General features: G+C 39.0%; 1 protein-coding gene across 2 annotated transcripts; it reads right to left on the bottom strand.

Annotated features, from left to right (window-relative positions):
• Nucleotides 1-1217: 1217 nt before the first annotated feature.
• DDIT4L (DNA damage inducible transcript 4 like) lies at nucleotides 1218-5776 on the bottom strand. 2 transcript variants are annotated; one of them, XM_007999388.3, is made up of 3 exons: nucleotides 5586-5776; nucleotides 5162-5301; nucleotides 1218-3523 (listed from the first exon to the last, which is right to left on the bottom strand). In XM_007999388.3, the coding sequence occupies exons 2-3, from the start codon at nucleotides 5250-5252 to the stop codon at nucleotides 3033-3035; spliced, it is 582 nt and encodes a 193-aa protein (XP_007997579.3). In that variant the 5' UTR covers nucleotides 5253-5301; nucleotides 5586-5776; the 3' UTR covers nucleotides 1218-3032. The 2 variants fall into 2 exon arrangements, with proteins under 2 accessions (XP_007997579.3, XP_072873613.1); XM_073017512.1 differs by lacking the exon at nucleotides 5586-5776 and having other exon boundaries at nucleotides 5162-5551.
• Nucleotides 5777-16199: the final 10423 nt, after the last annotated feature.

The raw sequence follows: 16199 nt of genomic DNA on the forward strand, positions 1-16199 counted from the left end.
TTAATAGAAAAGATGCTGATGAGTGCCTGTGAAGAAATACATAGGGCAAGAAATGTGGGAACGGGCAGGAGTTTCTATGCTCTCCCCAGGCCCACCATCCTCCACGAACCTCCAAGTGCTCACTTCTCCAGAAGGTGTTTTGAACTCAGTCCTTTCAGATTTTTATGGAAGCTTTGTTATGTAGAATTATGTAGACTGGTTAAATCACTGGCCATTGGCTTAATCTTCAGACCCTCTCTCCTTCCAGGTGGATGTGAGGGTGTGTTGGGGCTAAAAGTCTCAACAACCTAATACAGCCTTGGTCTTTCTGGTGACCAAGCCCCATCCTGAAGCTACTTGGAGGAATCCAGCCATCAGCCAACATTAGCATTACAAAAGACACTTAACACTTTGAAGAATCTAAGTAGTTCAAGAGTTTTACACCAGGAAATAGGGACTAAGACCAAATGTATATTTCACAACATATATTTGAAGACCACCCTAATCTTCCAATAAGGATTCCTTATATCAAAAGGACATACAACTTAAAAGATACCGCAGCACTCCTAGAATCTCACTGAATCATTTATAATTTATCATGTCCGTTGTATAGTATAAATATGTCTTCTAGAATGAGGTCACTCAAGTTTGTAGGCTTCCATTCGATCTTGTCTGATTTCAAAAGTAGTCTCTGCAAACATAGCTTCACCTTTTCAGGCATCTGTTATCTGTTATAGTTGAGCTGGAAGACATCATCATCACTTGCTTTGATCCTCTTTTGAAGGGATAATATTGGATTCCCCTCTTTATATTATTCATTTATTAATTCCTTTAACCTCAGTGACTATTCTTCCTTCTCTTCATTTATACCCCAAATCTTCCACCTTTGGAAGCAAAGGTTTGCCTCCATTTGCCCACCTTGTCTATCTAGGTGGAAGGCAGCAATGCCAGTCTAGCCGGTGCTCCCTTTCAGTCCACTTATATTCAGATAGGGTTAGGCTACACAGGCCCAAATTGGTAGGTTGTTTTTACTACCAGGCAAAATAGCTGCATTCACTGTTAACCCCAATTTTGCCAAATGAGATGAAGGCACAACCCACTTCTATCAGGCCCATAAGGAATTCTGATATAAGGTTTATTAGGAATGAGCCACCTCTAAGTACAGCGCTTGTAATTGCAGCCCTGATCCTGTGACCACTGCATCAAGTAGGGGAACGAAAAAAAAGAGGACAAGATAATTAAAAATATATAGTGCTTTATTGTAAAAAAATAGACAAATTATAATTTCCTTTAACAGGAATATTAATTTAACAGCCTCCATAAGCCATCACCATTTTGTAAGCATAACAGGCAAGAGAGTCAAAGATAACTGTTAGTGGAAAAAGGACAACAGCTCTACATCCATGCCCGAGAAGCCTTGCCCAGTCAGTGGTGACAACTCCAGGACAGTGGCAGAAACACAGTGAACCTTTGGAGCCTGACAACAGACATGCAAAATGACATTGATTTATCTTGGCCCAATTCTATAAAGATTGGCTTTGTAGTATCTTTCCAAGCATTTGAAGAGTTTAGTTTGTTAGAACACTTGCTAATTTGAACAGTGACATTTTAGGTCACTTATAGTATCAGTAACAGGATCACACCTGTTTTTCAGTAACACCAGGATGAATACATCTGTCCCTACACCAGTCTCCAGTATGTGAAATGGAGCTAATAGCTAGGGCAGGAAACCTGAATAAAGCTCCTTATCCATGAGCCACAGCAAGGATATGAAAGCCTTGCTGAATTGAACATTGTTGAGTAGAGGCTAAATTCTCTCATTAGCATAAAAAAGGAAAGAGATAATGATCTACTTAGTCGGAATAAGACAAAAAGTAAGGCCTTTATTATTCTCTAGTGACAGGTATCCAAGGTGGAAAAAATCTGGGTGCGCGCGCGGTTATCTGGACTGTGAGTTTCATTCTCTAGGCTGTACTATAAACCATATTTCCATAGCCAATGCAGACTTTGTAAATTGACCCGTTTCAGTAATTCAAAGTGGTAGTATACAGCTACTGCCCTTGACAATTGGGGTTAATGAGAGATTCCTCAATTCCCAGAAAAGCCCAGAGATGAGATAATACTGACATGGTGAAATCGTTCATATGAGATTAAGCATATGTAATACTGAAAAGAAGATAGATTACTAAGTGAATCAGAGAGGGACTAGATCTCAGAACTAATTTCCTATCCTCACTGGTATTCATCATTCACTCAGTGGAAGAGTAATCAACTACACACAAAAACATCAGTTCAATGTTTTGCATTTTTCTATTTAAAGTTTAAAGACAATATTCAACACTTAAGAACAAGGGAAACTGAGCTTTTAAAGGCATCTAAAACAACACCGTGGTTACTGAAATGGTAGCACAAGCTTTCGTCACCTCTTTAAAACATTAGAGTGAGGAAGTCACCAAGAAACAGTGAAGCAGTTCCATTATTGCCATAATATTTCTCATTCACTCTTACCTAGGGTTAAGTTTTAATTAAACTCGCCTACTTAATCCTACCCTCCTGTCTAAGAACTCTTCAAATTTGAGTCATGAACTGGTGGTGTGGGCTTCTGGAAGTTTTGATCAGCTAAGTATCATTGAGTAAGATTCTGTGATTTAAAGAATCACCCTGAAAACTTACAGAAAAAAAAGTCATATGAAAATCAAACTAGGCAAATCTGGTTTATATAGTCTATTACCAAGCCTACCTGAAACAAAATTGTGGAATCAAATGTAAAACTCAAATGGACTTCTACTTTTGCTTACCTATTCCATCCCATTCAATTCTGTACAAAAATGGGAGATATGCAGAAAATGTACACTATTTCGGATGACTTCTCGAAAGGCCAGAAAATCAGCCTGTTAGCTGCAGTTGCTAAGAATGTGAAATACAGAAAGAAAATGGACTACATTTGGGGTTTCTTATTGAGGACAGGTGGGGCAAACTACAAATGACTTTAGCTGACTAGCTGAATAGTTTTACTACCCAATCATGAAATAAGCTTTATATATTTTCCCTTTTTAGGACCCTTCAATGACTGTTGTTCCAATCAGTGAATAAAGTTTTTTCTTAACAAGTCGAAATCCTGAGCTGAGGATCAGAGTTCTCCTGAAACCAGATGAGAAGCGACCCCTACTAAAGAAAAAGTCCCTGAAGCTAGTCCATGAGCAGTTCTCCTGCTTAAACACAAGTGTAAGCTCAAAAGTAGGCACCACGCTAGAATCACACACAATCCTATCCAGCTTTTTACATACATTTTCAATTTCCAAGTTCACGTGCATAACACAACCTCGCAAGCCACAGGGCTCTGTTGAGGAAAGCCGCAGGACATCTTGAGCAATTCTCTGGGTCAGTTTCTCAGGGACAAGGACCTTTGAGCAACCAAGTTTAGTTTGCTTTGATTTGGACAGACAGTTCTCCAGCATTTTAACCAAATTCTGGCAAGTTGATTCCTCAAATATTACCTCGTTGAGGTTGGGTTCAGGAACAACATAATCCCAGTAGTCAAAATCTGTAAGAAATGGAGTTTTCTTTTCAGATAAAGAAAAAAAAATTCACAGTAGAAAAAACACACCAAGATATCAACATTGGTTACCTCTATCTACCATGTAATATAGCAAATAATTTAAGCTCTCATGAAAGTTCATGTATGAAATAAAGGTTTAGATAAATAGAGTGGATAGGATATAACCACTTTTCTTTAAATTCATGTGTGTACACAGAACACACACAATCATAAAGACTATGCATCAAAGATCTACCTGGGGTTATCCCAGATTATTGGTGATTTTCTTTTCTTTCTTGCCTACTTGCTTATGGGGGTTTTCTAATTTTGTTTTATAGAAAACATTTATTACTTCTGGGATAAAAAGTTAAAACTTTGTTATTTGGACTAAGGGGTTATTACTTTCTAACTGTAGGAATACATGTATTGTAAAATAAAGAATTTTTGCTATTATGTTTAAAGTCCATGAGCTTGAAGAGTTACATTAAAGATCTATCAGATTTGTGTCTTTAAGTCTTTACTGGAGTGGCCTGTAGGTCCCAATTTTAGCTTTAACCTCTTTAATTAAAAATTGCACAGAGAAGACCTTTGAGGTTCATGAGGATATTTATAACCGGTTGGGTGGTTTTTCTTAGCCAAGCAAAACAAAATAGTCCTAGGGAAATAAAATTAGATTGGCTGAAAGGAAAAGAGATAGCTCTGCATTTGGTCACCTACTCCTCAAATGAATCCTACCACTTGGCAGGATGCCACACTACAGGGAGTCAAACGAACAAGGTGCAGGCTGATGCCCTCCCAGCTCCTCTCCCTAAGCCTGCTCCACCTTCATCAGCTACTGGGTTTTCCTCTCCACTTCATGTCATTTTGGAGTTCTGGCCCTATAAATTAGGTAGTCAACCACTTCACCTTGAAAGGAGGAAAACACGAAGAGCCTAAGCAGTTTATCTATGCTCTTACAGCTCTAGTGGCAGAGCAGTGTGTTCACTTAGAAGCTGCTGTTAAAATTGCAAATGATAGCAAATCAACGCACCACTGCTGTTCAATAGTTTCCTTCTCACATTAAAAATGGAATAATGGGTATATCCAAGACTGAAAATCCTACTCAGTAATAAACATGAACACACTGATTTAAGCAACCACATAAAAGAATCTCAAAAACATTAGGCTGCGGGCAAGAAACCAGACACAAAAGAGTACCTACTGTATGGTTCCACTTACCTAAAGGCAAAACTAACTTGGAGTGATAAAAATCAGATCAGTAGTTCCCTGGAGTCAGGGGGGAGTGAGAAATACCTAGCAAATGGGTGCGTCGGAATTCAGGGGGAGGGGTGATGTTGATTACAGGGGTAAATACATTTGCTAAAACACATAACTGTGTTCTTCACAATCATGTAAGATAAGGACCTTAATCCCCAAGAGCCTATTGGCACCAGCCTAGAAAGATGTAGCCCTTGGGTTACTTTTGCTACTTTTGTTTCTAGCATGAAGAGAAGATGTTAGAAAATTTGGAAAGGATTCTCCTCAGACGGATTTTGTGGCACCCCCTACATAGAGGTAGGGGAGGAAGTCGAAAGCCCGCCCACCCGGTAGATCGAGAGGCACCGACCTTTGGAGAGGAGAAGGGTGGGCAGCGGGGACACTCACCACTTAGCAGGCTCTCTGGGTGATAGCCACAGTCCAGCAATTCTGAAATGCTGGCCGGGTTCTTACTGCTCAAACTGCCAGTTGCAACCATGGTCAACGGCTCTGTTCCCCTCGCGGGGCGCAACGGCCTTTCCTGAGCGCTGGAAAAAATGAGGCGAGAAGAGACGGATTTGCAAAAGCAGGCGAGTCGTGCAGAGACTCCTAAAATGCCCGGCGTCGCGGGAGCGAACCAGCGGAGGAACTCCTTTGCCAAAGGGGAGGAACCGGCCTCTGCAACTCAAGTTGACAAAGCCCTGTGAGCAAGGCCGCCAACTACAGCAACAACCTGAAACTAACTCAACAGTTCGCAAAACTTGGAAGCGACCTGCCCCGCGGAGCGCCCCCCCGACCCTGCTGCCCCCACCAAGGCCGCAGCTTCGCTCACCTGCCGGGAGTTCCCGGGGGCCGGCGCGCTCGCTGCCGGGTAAACACAGGCAGGTGCCTTCTTAGGAGTCCCCTCTCCTGGGGACTCGGTGACCTGCAGACCCCGGCAGCCAGCGGCACCCTGCTCACCCCCCCGACCACCCTGCGCCGGCTCCTAGCAGTAGCATAGCCTCCGGGACAGCGAGAACTTTATAGGTCCAGTCCCCACCCTGCCCAGGCCCGCCCACCTGCACCGCCCCTCCCCTGCCGGCGCCCCGCCCCTCCCCTGCCGAGTCTGGTCCCCTTTCAACCCCTACACTTCCAGGGAGCCTGAGCCTAGTCGCAGGGAGTTGAGGATAAGCCTGTGGTACGGACACCTGTTGTTTCCAGGGTAGATCTCGGGCCACTGTGACCTCAATTCTGGGTGCACGACTCTTCAAAGCCTGAACCTGATTCTTCAGTGCGACCCCTCCCCGAGCACCCGCGCTTTCACACTCAGGCTGCTCCAGGCAGCAGCGGGAAGCTTTAAGCGGTCTGTGTATTTCCTTGTCCTGAGGCTTTGCTGTGTCATCCTGAACACTTGGCTTAAATCTGTTGCAACGTTCACTGAGCATCATTTATGCACTTATTTATGGCCTCTAACCCAGTCAACTCTACTCTGCCTCCCAGGGTTTCTGTGTCCTCCTCTGCTGCACGCGGTCACATCTAGTTTTCCTTTCCCGCAACGAAGGCTCCTAGCATTTTAGGAAGGGCCTTAATGACCCCAGGCACTCCCTTGCTCCCTGGCATCCTTCGTGCCCTTACATCTGTGACTAATGCGTTTTCTCCGCAGGAAGTGTGAGCCTAGCACTCTTCTAATTAGACCTTGCCCCAGAGCGCGGGCAGCTTGAATTGAGCGGGAGCTTGCCAAGAAACACACAAAACCATTAGTAGGATCTTAGGTACTCCTCCATCCGTGCATCATTGACAGCAATTGTCATTTCCGGAGGCAGAAGTTTCTGGAGAGCCCTGTTGGGAGGATTTTGGGTTTGGGATGTTTTGAAGAGGTTTCAGAGAATGAAGATAAAGAGTTTTATATTCTGCTAGGGATCAGCAGATAACCCCTGTGAGGCCTCCTTGCGGTCCTGCAGAGGAACACACAGAGGGGCAGAGGAGCCCTGGAAAGAGGCAACATGCCCACACAACCCATGAGCAAGACGCCAAACCTGAATTTTTTCTTCCAAAGTTACTAAGCCACGGTTGTCTTGCTTTGGTGTGCCAGTAGGAGATGATCTGTTCAGAGAGTCAGCTTGGGGTGGGTTAGGGGATGCCTGGAGGGAGAAGGTTGTTCCTACAGTAGAGATCCTAGTGTTGGCTCCCAGGTCCTCTAGGATTATGTGTAGAAGGATTTGCAGGTTAGAGCCTTAAAAGGCAGTTTCGCTGTCCTGGCATAAAACTCTTAGAAAAACAACAACCCGAGGGGTATAGAGGGTGTGATAAACAGATCAGTGGGAGGACATTCGGAGGCAGAGCAGCAGAAATTAAAGCCAACTTGACAGTCCATTTTTAACTCAGTTCAGGCAGCTGCACTGCCTGAAGGTCAGGCGAGCCAAGGAAGGAGATGTTGATAGGCTGGTCTTTGAAGGCCAGTTTCCACTTCTACTTCAATAAACAGAAAAGTGGAAAATAAACAAGCACATTTAAGCCAATTAAGAAGCGGTTTCAGTGGCTAGTGTGTTCAGGACCAATGGATGGGCCCCTGGTCAGGTGTTGGATGCCAGCTGCCTGACAGTCACTCCCTGGGCAGGCCACAGAGCCTCTTGTCCTTCCTGGGCAGCATTACTAATGAGGCTGCCACTTACCTGCCTCCAAGGAGAATTATTAGAATTAATATAATGAGTGATCTGAACCAATGCTAGCGAAATAAAGAAATTACCAGTTTCAATTTCCTTAGGGTATTTAGGCATAACTCATAAACTAAATGCCTCCATAGGGCTAGAAAGTTTATTGGAACTTATAGAAAGTAGTAGTTGCTCTTGGCTCACCTGACTAACTGAAATTTTGCAAAGCCCTTTGGGATGTGACTACAGAAAACAATTTACTTATGTACAAAAGACTTCAAATAATATCTTCTTGGCTGAATGGGCCTTGCTCTCAGGACTTTAGGTCATAAAGAATGATTAAGGTAAAACACGTACCTGGAATAATTAAGAATGTCCTTTTTTATGTACTTACAAGTGTAGAAAATCCATTCTATCACTAGTTTGCATCTTTGCAAGGTTAAATAGAACTGATTTTTTTTTTTTAATTGAAGCATGGAGAAGATTTAAGAAAAACTAAGTGCCGTTATAGGCTAAGTATAAGGTGACACAGTCTATCAGATTTCAGAAAAATGTGGATACAGTCAATTATTTATTACTGAAAGTTCATCACATTAGGGAACTTCAGGTGTTTATTAAGTGCAGTGATAAAGAAGTTTGTTTTATTGCTCTTTCATTATATCCTCTAATACTATATAAACAGTTCATGGGAGTGCTTATTGGAAATAGTTGTGTATGAATAGAAAATCTAGTCAGTTAAATAATTTGATTTCCTTTCATACACCAGTGTATTATGACAAACTAAATCATAAGCAAAGCCTTTAACTTAAGCATGCTTGCTTTTTTATTACTATAATTCACTCATCCATCTTCTTATATAAAGAAAATGAGATAGCAGTAACAGTTGGCAACAGTATGTTCATCTGATGTATTTGCAAATATTTAAGTTCTAGGCTTCCTCAGGCATAAATATAGTATTCATAATGTCATTGCTTACCTAAAGTATGAATTCACAATGCCAGGGATACTGCAAAAACAAAAAGCAAAAATGATGCTTTCATGTATTATTACAGGAAATGTTGGTGTCTTTTGCATTTGTGATTTGGAGTGTTGAATGTTTATTACGTGTTTCACTAGCCACCTTTCTGTCTTTATTTGGTATGAATCACTTATTTTTGAATCTTATTAATACATTTACATTCCACATATTGCTTATTTTATTTCATAAACTATGACACCTGAGGGAGAATTACTGGGTTTCTTAATCTGTACAATTCAGGGAAAACTTATAGGACATGGAAATTGATCTATACATTAGCAGCAAGCTCATGGGATTGTTTTAAGGATTAAAAGAGAAACCCTTAAAATCAATGCTAAATATTATCTCTTTTTCATAAACAAATATGAGATCTTTAAATGCATACTATCTCTGGATTCCTTTAGTTGTGCTAAGTTTGTAAATTTGGTGTCTCATGCAAAGTGCTTAGAACCAAACTAATACTGATATTAAGCAAAAGCTTAATGAGTGATATTATTATTATTGCTGTTGTTATATTCTGAAATTGTAGTTCTCTGAGTCAGCGCAACATGCAAGTGGCTAAATGGAGTTGGGGAAGTATTGTTAAAGTATAAGAAAATTTATGATCTTTCCTGTTTGCAGGAAATCTGGAAAGTATTGCTACTGATTAGGAAAACCTTTTTTTATTATAATACATCCATAGCTGTATGGGAAAGCAGGAAGGGATCTGCCAATGATACGTAACAAAATAATGTGGGTAAAAAATTATCTTGGTGTAAAACACAGAGTTTTATATGTTAACTTTCCTCTTAATCTAGGAAATACTTTTCAGGAAATAAATAACATTTACAGACAATTGAATTGAAACTATTGACTATAGAGTGATGCAGTTGTTTCAAGATATGTATGATCATCTGTTAACAATCTGGGTGAGATATTTAATATACTTTTAATTTGTCTTTGAGGGTGCATCACCCAATACAATTTCCATTTAATGATTAAATATTCAATATGACTTATTCTATTAAGTAAAGTAACATGGAAACTTGTCTAGTATAAGACAAAAACCGGCCGGGCACGGTGGCTCAAGCCTGTAATCCCAGCACTTTGGGAGGCTGAGATGGGCGGATCACGAGGTCAGGAGATCGAGACCATCCTGGCTAACACGGTGAAACCCCGTCTCTACTAAAAAAATACAAAAAAAAAAAAAAAAAAAAAAAACTAGCCGGGCGACACGGCGGGCACCTGTAGTCCCAGCAGGCGCCTGTAGTCCCAGCTACTCGGGAGGCTGAGGCAGGAGAATGGCGTGAACCCGGGAGGCGGAGCTTGCAGTGAGCTGAGATCGGGCCACTGCACTCCAGCCTGGGCAGCAGAGCGAGACTCCGTCTCAAAAAAAAAAAAAAAAAAAAAAAAGGCAAAAACCAGGCCCAATATATAAAACAACACATAATGCTTGCTATTAAAAGCTGAGAGAGTCTTCCAGTAACAGAAGGAATTGCCAGAGAAATAGTTACCATAGCAGCTTGTCTCAGTATAGTTGTATGATTTTGTTCTCTTCATAAACAATGCTGTGTATTATCAGTCTTTAAATATAGACAATATGTTTAAATGCATACAATATCTGCTTTTCCTTAATTATGGAAAAATGTGTAATTCAGGTGACTATATCAGAGGATGTCAGCCAGGAACATGAAGTGGGTCCTTGACATTTGTCTAGGGGTGCATCTTAAAACCTTTACAAGTTCCAAATTTGAGAATACCACTATACCATACCATTTTTCTGGAATTTTAATGTGCATCAAGAAATGAGGAAAATAAAGCTACATGCTCGTGTCGATGTTGGGTTCTTCACTGCTTTCCCCTCCTGTACCAGCCAAGTGTCGTATTTTGGTGGGCCAGCCTTGCACAGCTTTTGTCATTGACATTTGTATCCTAGCAAAACTACACATTACTTCTTGACATAAACCTGTGGGGTTGCTCAAGAAGAGAATTGAATCTGAGACTGCCTGAGTGTCGACTAGATATGGAATTCTGCACGGTACTTTTTAGAATGAGTTCTAATCTCCATTCTGTAGATTTAAAGCACATTAAGGTTAAGAAACTTGACTAGTCCAGAGTGATTCAGTTTTTTCATCTTCATGGTGTAGTAGTTAGTTGCATGAACTGTGGAGCCTAACTCCTAGCAGTGACATTTACTAGCTGTGTAAACTTGGATTAGGTACTTACCATTTCTGTGCCTCTATTTACACCTTTAAAATGGGAATTATGGGGAAGGAAGTGAGAGGGAGAGATTTGTTAAGCAGTGGTCCTCAACCTTTTTGGCACCAGGGACTTGTTTCGTGGAAGAGAATTTTTCCACGGTTGGGGATGCGGATGGTTTGGGGATGAAACTGTTCCATTTCAGATCATCAGGCATTAGTTACATTCTCATAAGGAATGGGTAACCTAGATCCCTCACATATGCAGTTCACAAAGGCTTCACGCTCCTATGAGAATCTAACGTTGTAGCTGAGGCAGAACTCAGGTGGGAGTGCAGGCAATGGGGAGCAGCTGTAAATACAGATGAAGCTTTGCTCACTCGCCTACCCGCTGCTCCCCTCCTGCTGTGCACCCAGTTCCTAACAGGTAATGGACTGGTACTGGTCCATGGCCTGAGGGTTGGAGACCTCTGTGTTAAAGGATACAAAATTATAGCTAGATAAGAGGAATCAGTTCTAGTGTTTCTTCCACTGTAGGGTGACTATAGTTAACAATAATATGGTGTTTTAAATAGATAGAAGGAGGATATTGAATGTTCCCAACACAGAGAAATGATGAATATTTGAGATGTTGGATATGGTAATTATCCTAGTCTGATCACTATACATTTTATGTGTTGAAACATTACTATGTACTGCATGAAAATGTACAATTATTATTTGTCAACTAAAAAAATTTTAAAAACTACACTAAATAAATAAAATGAGAATTATAATAATTTTACCTTACAGGGCTGTTGTGGGGGTTCAGTGAGTGAATGCATAATGTACTCAATAAATGTTAGCTATTATCATAATGATGAATTTTACTCTGACCTTGAAAAATTCTCAAAGTCATGGTGACATCTTAATGAACAGGTAGCTAGAGGAGTGTTTACATATGATCAAGGGTGTGTATAAAAGCATGTCTTTTGTACATATTCATTCATTTGGTCAACTGACATTCAATAAGTATTCGTTGTATATTAATTATCTGTTAGGCCCTGAGAATACAACAGGAAACCAGATACATTTGGTGCCTATCACCAGACAGATTATGGTTTAGAAAGGTATATAGGCAAAAGAATACAAGATTATAAATAGTATGATAAAGGTAGGGGAGGTACAGTGTGCTCCAGGAGCACAATGATGTAAACACTAATGTGTTTTGAAGTCAGATTTATAACCTTGCTACTCATCATGCATATCACAGACCAAAAGCATAGGCATCTCTTGGCAGAGTGTAAGAAATGCAGAATCTCAGGCCTCACCCTACACTACTGAAACAGAATCTGCTTTGTGGTAAGATTTTTAGGTGATGCATATTGTATGCAATTAAAACAGATTTTAGTTAAAGAGAATGAAAAAAACCATAAGACAATCTAAACACTTGTACAGCTATTTCTTGGTCAATTAAGAAAAAATATTTCTTGAGTACCTACTATGTGCAAGGCCTTGATGCAAGGTGGATAGAGTCTCAGCTGGGTAAGTGTTTGTTGATTCTCCATAGCTCAAGTCAGATATAATGGCTGTAATGAAAATAATCCATCCTGTGTGGTTTTTAGCTCCTGGACCGAACTCACAGACCACACACAGCTATGTGAAAACAGTCTGGTTTTCAGAGAAGACTGTCTTATGTAAAAATTAAGTCCTGTTTTAATAAAGTTGAGACATTATCAAACCCTGAATTATATTCGACCTTGATGGAATGGAAGCCTATAATATAACTCAAGGAAGGGGCTTATATAATAAAATGTATTTAAAGTAATTGGTCTATGGAAAGTTGCATTTGGAAACCACAAATTTAGAAGGAAGAGAGTAACACAGAAAGATATATCTTATTACTTCCAAATTTACTATAGAGGATAAATAGAGTTATGTATGTATTCATTTCTTCTGCTGCAACTGTATCATAAAATATGTTTTAAAACAGTGACTTAGTTTTTGAAATATTGTGCTGGTAATTGGGAACTATTTTGTAGATGTTATCTATTGGGGCAGAAGAGCTAAATTGTAAATTGCTGAAGAAGCCTTTCAGGGGATGTCAATATTAGCCATAAGCATGATGAAGTACATTCAGTTTTGTGACATTATTGATGCATCATATCTAAATTAAGCAATAAATGGTACTTAATTTATAGCATCACGTAATTACCCTTGCAGTTAGCTTAGATGTTCATATGCTAAAGGCTTATAAAACAGGCCTCACCTCTGAATGTGTAACAGAGTAGTATACCTTTAATGGTTTGACTTTGGGCTCTAACTCAATCAAACTTGCCTTCAAATTCTGGCTTTACCATGAGTGGGCACATTGTGAAATTAACCGAAATCCTTTGAATTTCAGCCTCGTTGTCTGTAATATGGAAGATTCAATGATACAATACATGTTAACTTTCTAGCAATGCAACTGGCACATATTAAGAGCTAAGTCAAAGGTGGTCATCCTAGATACTCATGGCTATATAAGTTTGTTCCTGTAAATGCACAAAATTCAACTGTAGTAAATAATTCATCAAATGGTGTGACAGACATTGCAGATGGTTGTAGATTTTAGTGTGCACATAATGCATAATAAAGAGTGCACATGCTGCAGAATCAGGAGACCTGGCCCCAAATACAGCTTTTATATTAACTTGGTCTCTGACTTTGGACAGGATGTGTCAACAGAATTTCCTGGATGTAGTGAGAAACTAAAAAGAGGTTCACGCAGGCTGGGGAAGAGATTCACCTACGGATTTCAAAGCAGTAGAGACCAGGGCCTTACTTTATGGCTGTGCCTAGGAGGTGGCAAGACCTTAGAAAGGACTGGATAGAGTTCCTATTTGGAAAAGATTCGTGCTGTTCCTGAAAAGCCATATGGAGCAGAAGAAAATAGCCAGATCAGATGGCATGCTGAGGGCACAGGTGATGAACATCTTAGCTGTAACCTATGCGTGATCAATGACTAGAGAGTACAGTCTCCATCCCTGCCCCTCTCCTGAAACCTCAACATTGCACAGGCTTTGAAACCCTTGACACATGTATTGAATCTGGGGGTTAGGAGGATAAGAATGGTAAGGGCAAAGAATGAGTGACATTAAATTATCTATTCCTCAGTTGAGTGAAGGGTAAATGTCAGAAATTAAGTTAAATAACAAACATGAAGCAGTAATGTTGCTTTATTGCACAATTCAGTCTGTGGACCAAGATTGATACTCTATCTACCAGCATAGCTGTGGTTGTACTTCTGAAAAATATATTTTAACATTTTTCTTTCTAGTTAATTTAAGGCAGCATTCTTGGAATCCCTGCTTTTAGTGTCTACAGTCAACACGAGTTCCATACATAGCACATTTTTAGTTTATTCATTATTGAAAGATTGCTGCCTACAATGAAACCTATATATAAAGTACTTTTTAAAAAGTGGTTTTCATGTGTTCTGTATTTAAATAGTTACTATGAAAACTCCATAAATCAGGAATATTTTTGTATTTTCTAAATCAGGGAACTGTTTTCAATTTTGAAATTTACAAATTGGCTATTAGTTTAGAAATTTGAAGCAAATCCTTCTTTACTTACTTTATTATTTTATTTAATTTTTTAGTTTTCTAGACTTGCTTCTGTAGCACTTTCTCTGGATTGTTTAACAGGAAGATAAAAGCATAAGAATTATTATTTTAAAAGTAATTTTTATTGTTATACTTGTTAGATTCCACCTGCATAATTTCCTATAAGGGTTATGTCTTTATAATGTCTATCTATAAACAGTTCCCTGATTTAGAAATGAAATTAAATTTTTAGAGGAGAGATTTCTGCATTAAAAGATAAATATGCTAAGTATAGTTTTCATATATCTTGATAAATTATCCTTCATAGGAATTGTACAGTTTTGGGCACCTACCAATAAAGTATGAGAATTTTTGTTTCCTTTTTCTCTCCAACATTTATTCATTCATCTACTCTACCTTTTTATATAGTTTAAATATGTTCTAGAAACCTATTGGTTAGGAGTTGTAATTTCTCTCATGCTAGTTAGAAGAGGTATTATCATAATTTTTAAAAGGCAAAACTATAAATGGAAATTATTAATCATAACTTTCAGACAAAATTAGAAATGCATCATTTTCTTTCTCATTTCCACTTTTGAGGAAAGCCTTAAGGATGCATCTACAAAGGCCATTATAAGTTCACTGGTTGATCAGCTCAGGCACCAAAAATATATATATATTTTTTTACCACGCTACACTAAGTCATCAATCAACTGTTTTCTTGTTATGTGTGGACACTGGTGTTCATTTAAGCCAGTCTTTTTGCTGTCTATGAGGAAAGAATCTTCATCAAAAAGATAAAACATTCTTTAATATAAAACTTACAAGTTGCCAGTAATTTGATTTCAATTTCAGATAGTTAAATAATATTTCCTTCTTTTTAACCTCAGTAGAATCATGACTTTGTTATAGCCCACAGTAGAATAATTCAGTTAAGTGCAATTTCATTCATCAAATGTTTGTGGATGTTACTATAGAGGGCAGGGCAGGGAGAGCAGAAGTTCAAATGCAGCTTTGGAGAAGGTTCTAGGTCAGCTCCATCCAATCCGATAAGTACAGATAAATTTGTGATTGAGCACTTTAAAATGTCACCAGTCCAAAGTGAGAAGTAGAAAATACACACCAGACTTTTGAAGATTTAGTCAAACACGAAGAATGTAAAATATCACATTAATAATTTTTATATTGCTTATATGTTGAAATAAGATTTTTGATATGTTGGGTTAAATAAAATATACCACTAAAATTAATTTCACCTGCTTCTTTTTGTGACTTAAAAATGTGGCTATTAGAAAAACCAAAATTTCCTATGAGGTTCACACTAAGAAATACAGGACAAGGGCTGGGCGTGGTGGCTCACGCCTGTGATCCAAGCACTTTGGGAGGCTGAGGCGGGCAGATCACTTGAAGTCAGGAGTTCAAGACATGTCTGTCTTTTCACCAGTATTACACTGTGTTATAATACATCCTGAAATCAGATAGTGTGAGTCTTCTAAATTTGTTCTCTTTAAGAAATATTTTGCCTTTTTTATTCCTATGCATTTCATATATATTTAGAATCAGCTTGTGGATTTCAAAAGAAAATGTCTACTTGGATTTGAATGGAATTGCACTGCATCCAGATCACTTTGGGAGAAATTTGCATCTTAATTCTATTGAGTTTTCCAACAATAGACATGATGTAGCTCTCTATTCATATCTTCTTCAATTTCTTTTACAGCTTTCAGCACAGAACCTGCATATATTTTGTCAGATTTATAGCTAAGCATTTTACGTTTTTTATGCTATTTTAAAATTTCAGTTTCCAACTGTTTATTGCTAGCATATGAAAATAAAATAGAAATACAGAAATACTATCTAGAAATGCAGAACTGCAATATACAAAATAAATTTGACCTTTTTTTTTTCATTCTTACTAATATCACTTATTAGCTCTACTAGGTTTTGGCGAGTTCTTTGAGATTTCTCCACAAGCAATCGCGTTCTCTAAAAATAAGGACAGTTTTAGTTTTATTCCATTCATTCCACTCTGGATGCCTTTAATTTATTTTTTTT

The sequence above is a fragment of the Chlorocebus sabaeus genome, chromosome 7 (genome assembly GCF_047675955.1).
Source record: "Chlorocebus sabaeus isolate Y175 chromosome 7, mChlSab1.0.hap1, whole genome shotgun sequence".
Classification (NCBI taxonomy): Eukaryota; Metazoa; Chordata; class Mammalia; order Primates; family Cercopithecidae; genus Chlorocebus; species Chlorocebus sabaeus.

Bases quoted from the DNA above. Each gene is read 5' to 3' on its own strand.
- DDIT4L (XM_007999388.3), bottom strand. From the start codon at position 5,252: ATGGTTGCAACTGGCAGTTTGAGCAGTAAGAACCCGGCCAGCATTTCA. The intron at 3,524-5,161 runs GTGAGTGTCCCC...CATTTCTTACAG, and splicing joins CCCAGAGAGCCTGCTAAGTG to ATTTTGACTACTGGGATTAT.